General features: G+C 41.0%; 1 protein-coding gene across 1 annotated transcript; it reads left to right on the forward strand.

Annotated features, from left to right (window-relative positions):
- Nucleotides 1-3,899: 3,899 nt before the first annotated feature.
- LOC142168355 (uncharacterized) lies at nt 3,900-5,183 on the forward strand. The gene has a single exon (XM_075229033.1). The coding sequence runs from the start codon at nt 3,900-3,902 to the stop codon at nt 5,181-5,183; it is 1,284 nt and encodes a 427-aa protein (XP_075085134.1).
- The last annotated feature ends 2,978 nt before the right edge of the window (nt 5,184-8,161 follow it).

Here is an 8,161-nt window from a genome sequence, read left to right on the forward strand (position 1 = left end):
TTCCTGTTTTCTTTCTCCGTCGAGTGGGTGCGACGACCAGTCGGGACGAGTGTGTTTTTCAGTGATTGCTGCAAGTTCCGGCGACCCGTGTGGTGTATCTATGGCGACTCATCTTGCTTGGAAATATTTTTGGCGATCCCTGTAGTGTATCTTTGTCCCCTCTCTATTTCTTTCTTTTTCTCCCTCTCCCTTTCTCTGTGTGTGTGGGTGTGTATGTTTTCTTTGGACAGGTGCAGTGAGTTCCCGGCGAGGACAGGCTACTTCCGGGAGTGTGTACAGACTTCCGGCGAGTTTCATTCATTCCGGCGACTTTCGAACAGATTTTTGGTGGGACGCAACAGGACGATCAACATTCTTGAGCAGATCTAGCATACTTCAGGAAAACCCGCTCCAAGTTCTTTCGTTCCATCTTTGGTATTTGTGGTATCTGTTTATTTTGCTTGCCTATATCTTTTATATCTACAGTTGCGTGCTCTTTTATATCTACAGTTGCGTGCTCTACATTGTATTTAGTTAGTTTTTCCTGTTTTATATCAAAGACCTTAGTGTTAACTAATACTTAATTCGTGTATGCCTAGCTGTATTCCTTGTTAGCACCTTGCGTATCCTTAGGTTATTTTTTTAGTCTATTCTTTTAGTCTGTTCTTTTTGTAACTTCTTTGCTGGGCTAGTGGCCGTGACGAGCTATGATAGAGTGAGTACATGTCCTCGGGGAAACGAGGTGTAGAGTGTAGGGGTGGCAGGGGGTAAGTGACCTTATAGGTTGAGAGTGGGGTCATGGAATATAGGGACTTAAACGGGAAAGTGTGATGACCCAAAAGGTCATCTTATGTTTTAGAACTCAAATCTTCGCTCATAAGCCTTAAAATCTCATTTTTATCCTCCTCGATTTGTGTGCACAGTCCGGGCATATTTTCGGAAAGATTTTATGTTGAAACCTAATAAAAATAAAAAAATTTTCCTTAAAACTTGATTTTAGTTGACTTCGGTCAACAATTTTGGTAAACGGGTCTGGATCCGTATTTTGATGGTTTCGGTGGGTCCGTATCGAATTATGGGACTTGGGCGTATGCCCAGAATCGAATTCGAAAGTCCCTAGCTTGAGTTATGATATTTTGATGAAAAATTAAAAGTTTGGAAATTATTTGTTTTAAGAATAGATTGATGTTTGGCATTGTTAGTATCGGGTCCGTATTTTGGTTCTGGAGCCCGGTACAGGTTCATTATGATATTTAAGACTTGTCTGTAAAATTTGGTGAGAAACGGAGTTGATTTGGCGTGATTCGGACGTCCAGTTGAGAAAATAAAAATTTTAAAGTGTTCTTGAAAATTTTATTTGATTTGGTGCTAAAATCGGAGTTCTAGGTATTATTTTGGCGATTTGATCGCGCGAGCAGGTCCGTATGATATTTTTAGACTTGTGTGCATGTTTGGTTTGGATCCCCGAGGGTTCGGGTAAGTTTCGGATAGGCCACGAGATGTTTTGGACTTTGGAAATCTGGTTTTTTCTGCAGAGTCTGGGTCCTGGCATGTCCTTCTTCGCGTTCACGAAGGTCCTCTTTCGAACGCGAAGAGTAAACTGATGAGGCAGGGATTTCTTCTTCGCGAACGCAAAGGCTTGGTCGCGAACGTGAAGCGATGGAGGCGTTACCCTTCGCGAACGCGATAAGCCCATCGCGAACGCGTAGTATTAGGCACTGGGGAGGGGGAGTTAGCCTTTTCTTCATCGCGAACGCGAACACTGTCTTGCGAATGCGAACACTGTCTCGCGAACGCGAAGACCATGGAAGGGTAGCCTACGCGAACGCGAGTGCTGTCTCGCGAACGCCAAGTCTTGGCAGCCTATACTCTTCGCAAACGCGACAGTGCTCTCGCGAACGTGATGAACACTGTCGCCCAACACTTAACAGAATCCAAACACGGGATTTAGCCAAAAATTCATTTTTCTCAAAAACCAAACGGTGTGAGGCGATTTTTCAAGAGTCATTTCTTCCCCAAAGTGTTGGTAAGTGATTCTAAACCATTTTCTTCCAATTACCTATTACATTTCTTGAATTATCAACCTAAAATCTAGAGTTTTCATGATAGAATTAGGGGTTAGGGTAGAAACTAGGAATTTCGGAAATTTGGGGATTTAGACCTCAATTTGAGGTCGGATTCCAAAACTAATTACATATTCGGGCTCAGAGGTGAATGGATAAATGGATTTTGGTCTGAACCTCGGATTATGACCAAGCGGGCCCGGGGTCGATTTTTCGACTTTTTGGAGGAAAATTTGAAAAATTTAATTTATGCAATATAATGGATTTCTTTAGAAATATTTGATATTATTGAGTCATTTTTGAATAGATACGAGTGGTTTGGAGGTGAATTCCAAAGGAAAAGTTTTGATTGAGAATTAAGTGGCCTTCAGAGCGAGGTGAGTATTGTGTCTAACTCTGGCTTGAGGGAATAAGTATTATGTGTTCATTTGCTACGTGTTTGGTTGTTAAATACGATGTATAGGTGAGGTGACGAGCATCTATGCGTCGTTGTCAAGTCATAGCATGCGAGTGAAATTCTATTCTTGTCTATTTTGTAGCCTTAAATTCTACTATCCATGCTTAGCGGGTTATTTGAAATGTTGGGTGACTTATATCTGGTTTCACTGAGGTTTGGTAACTTTCGAATATTGATTCAAGGTTGAGGTTACATTGTGCTAGTGATTATGGGTAAAATATTGGTTTCTTTGTGATACTCATATCTATCCGTTGTTATTGATTCTTTGATTTATAAGGTGGAGTGTAAAGCACGAAAGGTGATGCCGTGCATGCATTATTTATATTGTGAGGACGAGTGTAAAAGCACGAAGGGTGATGCCGTGTATATTATGAGAGGTTTAATGCACGAAGGGTGATGCCGTGCCGTTCTATTTATTTATTTAGTGAAGTTGAGAGTAAAAGCACGAAGGGTGATACCGTGTCGTTCTATTTATTTATTTGGCGAGGCTGAGAGTAAAAGCACGAAGGGTGATGCCGTGCCGTTCTATTTATTTATTCGGTGAGGTTGATAGTAAAAGCACGAAGGGTGATGCCGTGTAATTTTCCTTTGTTGTTTTATTTGCTCAATTCGTTTAAGGATTTTCGGTTTAATTCTGTCTTTTCATTATTCTCACTCTTTATATTGTATTCCCCCACTGTATGTCCCCTTCCCATTATTTCTACATTATTCCTTTATTTACTGTTGTTGCCACTAGCATGATTATATTGTTCAGGTTATATGTGGGTGTTTTGTCCTAGCCTCGTCACTATTTCGCCGAGGTTAGTCTCGACACTTACCAGTATATGGGGTCGATTGTACTGATGCTGCACTCTGCACTTTCTGTGAAGATTTTGGTACCAGCTTAGGTTGATCGAGATTTTGCTATTGGTCCGCTGTCCGGAGACTCAAGGTAGATCTGTCGGCGTTCACAGACCTTGATGTCCCCGTCTATCTTTTATGTCCTACTGTTTTCTTTCATTCAGACAATTGTATTTCTTTCAGACTATTACTTGTAGTAAATTCTAGAATGCTCGTGAATTGTGACTCCAGATCCGGGTGGTAGTAATTAATACAATTTTATAATATTCCGCACTTATTATATTTCACCTTAGTTAATTATTGTTATTTACTGAATGGAAATAAGGAATTTATTTAATGATTCTCTAATGTTGGCTTGCCTAGCAAGTGAAATGTTAGGCGCCATCACGGTCCCGTCGGTGAGAAATTTTGGGTCGTGACAGAAAGTCTATAGAGTTAGCAAGATTCTCCATAAGTTGTGGTATTCGGGGAGGGTGAGAGGGAAGAACGAGGTAGGCATCTTGGTTGATAGGGATCTAAGGGAGTTAGTGGTTAAGGTTAAGAGGGTGAATGACAGGTTGATGGCCATTAAGATAGTTGTGGGAGGGCATACTTTGAACGTAGTTAATGCTTATGCGCCTCTGGTGGGTTTGGACGAGGAGGTTAAAATGCGCTTTTGGGAGGATTTGAATGGGTTGGTGCGGGGTATACCGTCCACCGAGAAGGTTATTGTAGAAGGAGATTTTAACGGCCACATTGGGAGGTTGTCTGAGGGATATGACGGTGCACATGGTTGCTTCGGTCTTAGAGATAGAAACGGAGGAGGTACTTCATTGCTGGAGTACGCTAAAGCTTTTGATCTGGTGATTGTTAACTCGTGTTTCCCGAAGAAGGCAGAACACCTGATAACCTTTCAGAGTATGGTGGCCAAGACCCAAAATGATTATTTTCTTCTCAGAAAATGTGATGGAGGTTTATGCAGGGACTGCAAGGTAATCCCGAGTGAGAATCTTACGACCCAGCATAGGATTTTGGTTATGGACTTAGAGATCAACTGGAAGAGGAGGAAGAGGGCTATACCTGGTCAATCCAGGATCAGGTGGGGTGCATTAACTAAGGACAAAGACCAGGAGTTGGGGGAGAGGTTGCTGGCTATAAGAGCCTGGAGGAGTTGCGGGGACGTGAGTTGTATGTGGACTACAACAACGAATTGTATTAGAAAGGCGGCGAGAGAGGTGTTAGAGGTCTCGAAGGGTTTTTCTGATGGCCACAAAGGGGACTGGTGGTGGAACGAAGAGGTTCAAGAGAAAGTGGAAGCTAAGAAAGTGGTGTATTTGAATCTTGTGGAGAGCATAGACGAGGAGCATGAGAAAGATAACAGGGAGGGGTATAAGAAGTCTAGGAAGGAGGCTAAGTTAGCGGCTACGGCAGCTAAGACCACGACGTTTGGTTGTTTATATGAGGAAATTGGGGATAAAGGTGGGGACAAGAAGTTGTACATGATGACGAAGGTTAGAGAGAGGAAGGCCCGAGATCTGGACCAAGTAAGGTGCATAAAAGACGAGGATGATAGATTTTTGTTGGAGGGGGCACAAATTAGACAGAGATGGTTGTCTTACTTCCATAAACTCTTGGATGAGGAGGGGGATATGAGCATTGTCCTGGATGAGTTGGAGTACTCGGAGCGTCATCGCGAGTTTGAGTACTGTAGCTCATACGAGTGGGGGAGGTTGAAGGGGATATGTGCAGGATGTGTAGGGGCAGAGCGATCGGGCCAGACAAGATTCCTGTGGAATTTAGGAAGAGCGTGGGAGAGGCGGGCCTGGAATGGCTCTCTAGGTTGTTTATCATCATTTTTAGGATGAAAAAGATGCTTGATGAGTGAAGGCGGAGTACGATGATTCCATTGTACAAGAACAAGAGGGATATCCATAACTACAACAACTATAGGGGTATCAAGTTATTAAGCCATACGATAAAAGTTTGGGAGAGGGTGATTGAAGGGAGGATGAAGAAGAGTGTGTCCATTTCCGATAACCAGTTTGGTTTCATGCCAGGACGGTTGACTACTGTAGTCATCCACATTCTGAGGAGATTGGTGGAGCAGTATAGGGCGGTGAAGAAGGATTTTCATATGGTGTTCATTGACCTAGAAAAAGCTTATGACAAAGTCCCGAGAGAAGTCCTATGGAGATATTTGGAGGCTAAGAGAGTGTCTGTAGTGTATATTAGGGTCATACAGGACATGTATGATGGATTTAAGGCACGCGTTAGGATAGCAGGAGGAGACTCTGAGTACTTCCTGGTTGAGATGGGGTTGCATCAGGGATCAACACTTAGCCCATTTTTATTAACGAGAGGTTGGAGGTCTGGAGACATACCCAAGAGTCTAAGGGTTTCAAGTTGAGAAGGATCAAGACAAAATACTTAGAATGTAAGTTCAGGGTGCTACCCAGGAAGCGGATGAGGATGTGAGGCTTGATACGCAAGTCATCCCCAGTAGAGAGTTTCAAGTATCTGGGGTCTATAATTCAGAATGATGGGGAGATTGATGAGGATGTCACACATCATATCGGGGCAGGGTAGATGAAATGGAGGCTTGCTTCCGATGTCTTGTGTATTAAGAATGTGTTGTTAAGACTTAATGGTAAGTTCTACAAGGTAGTGGTTAGACCGACTATATTGTATGGGACATAGTGCTGGCCAGTCAAGAACTCCCACGTCCAGCAGATAAAAGTAGCTGAAATGAGGATGTTGAGATGGATGTGTGGGCATACTAGGTTAGATAGAATTAAAAATGAAGTTATTCGGGACAAGATGGGAGTGGCCCCTGTGGAGGAAAAGATGCGAGAGGTGAGGCTGATATGGTTCGGGCATGTTAAGAGGAGAAGTACAGATGCCGCAGTTAGGAGGTGTGAGAGGTTGGACTTAGGGGGGTAAGACGAAAGGTAGAAGTAGGCCAAAGAAGTCTTGGGGAGTGGTGATCAGGCAGGACATGACACAGCTTGAGCTAACCGAGGTCATGACCCCAGATAGGAGGGTGTAAAAGTTGAGAATTTGGATAGAAGGTTAGTAGATAGTCGCGTGCTTCCCTTTATCTTCAGTAGTTCGTTAGTGTTAGTGTTAGCATGATACCCTTTTATACTGAGTTTGCTCTTTTCGCATATCTTGTTCTGTTATTACTTGTCACCAGTACTTTCTTAGTTTTCTATCACTGCTCCTTTTATATTCTCTATTCCTATTAGACCTCGGATTTTATTTCTCTAAATAGATTGTCTTGCTATTACTTGCTATAGGTACTTCTTTCATATTCTTTATTGTTATCTTCAATTTATTTTCCTAATATATTGTCTTGCTATGAATTGCTATCAACATTTCTTCCATCTTCTTTAGCCGAGAGTCTATCGGAAACAGTCTCTCTGCCCTCCCAGGGTAGGGTAAGGCTGCGTAAATTCTACCCTCCCCAGACTCTACTTGTGGCATTTCACTGGGTTGTTGTTGTTGTTGTTGTTATTCTTGTTGTTTAATGTTGTTGTTCATTGTATTATCTTAAATTCTTAACGAAATATTCAAATATAAAGCTTTTAAAGCTTTTGAAGTTATTATTCATAAAATTTTAAATATAAGGATTTTAAAGCCTTTGAAGTTTTTATTCAAACATTCTTTTTATAAGTTAGTTTTTAGTGTTTTATATTTTTAGTTTATCTTAATATAAATTACGATTGTTATACAAAATACCAACAAAAACAACTCGGCTCGGTACCGTTCTGGTTCATTTTTACACTGGCTAAGCCCGGTACCGGTAAGATCGGTATTTTAAAATCGGTAGCCGGATCGGTACCGAGACCGGCTGGTCTGCTATTCCTCTGGCCCGGCCCGGCCCCCTAACACACTTAAGAGAATGGATCTTGATATGTCTATTTAATTGTATCTACATTTATTTTTTGCTCGCACATATATAAAGTTCGACATGAAAACATTAGGTTATTTTGAACTCACGAACCTATCGCTCAAGTACCCATTAGCTTTGTATTCAAGTTCTATTTATTAATAGAGAAAGCTGGTAATAATATAAATAGATGACTGAGCACCAGTGGCAACTTTAGATTAGAAGTAGGTGAACACTTATGATCTAAAAATTTTGAGTATGCGATTAATCAGTGTTTTAAAAGGCGTGAGTGTAACGCGAAACATTTTACATATGCCTCAGCGAGGCGTAAGCCCCAAGGCATGAGCCGTAAGCCCCATAGGTATTTAATTTATAATATTTTATAAAATAATATAATGACAGTAAATATTTATAAACTAGTAAAATTGCATAAAATTTGAAGAAAACTATATGTGAAATATATATGTGTGTGTGTGCGCGCGCGCGTACGCGCTCCATCCCCACAAAAAACTAGTCAAAATAATCTATTATACGCTACTTACAAGCATAAGTAACTTGAGTCTAAAAGAATAAAGTTTTCCACATGGATGAACAAAAAGGATGATTAACCTGCAATTTGAACTTTGAACTTGCGGCTACGAAGGAGAATGGAGTTCTCTTTGTATTTGTTTTAAAAAAAATATTCTTTGCTTTTGGGAGATATTAGCAGACTAGCGGACAAGATAAAGAATTGGGAAAGACAATGAGTTAGGGATTCAATCAATAAAAAAAGGTCTTGACTTTAAAATTTAATACTTTTGAGTTCCTTTTTAAACCTTTTGAGTAATTAACAAACTGACTTTTGAGAATTTGGGTATTATATAAAGGACTTATTCAACAAATTTTGTTTTAATTTGAAAAAGTCTCTAGGGCTTACTGCTCACTAAAAAAATGCGCCTCAAACGCCCGGGCGTA

Source organism: Nicotiana tabacum, chromosome 13, assembly GCF_000715075.1.
Source record: "Nicotiana tabacum cultivar K326 chromosome 13, ASM71507v2, whole genome shotgun sequence".
Classification (NCBI taxonomy): domain Eukaryota; kingdom Viridiplantae; phylum Streptophyta; class Magnoliopsida; order Solanales; family Solanaceae; genus Nicotiana; species Nicotiana tabacum.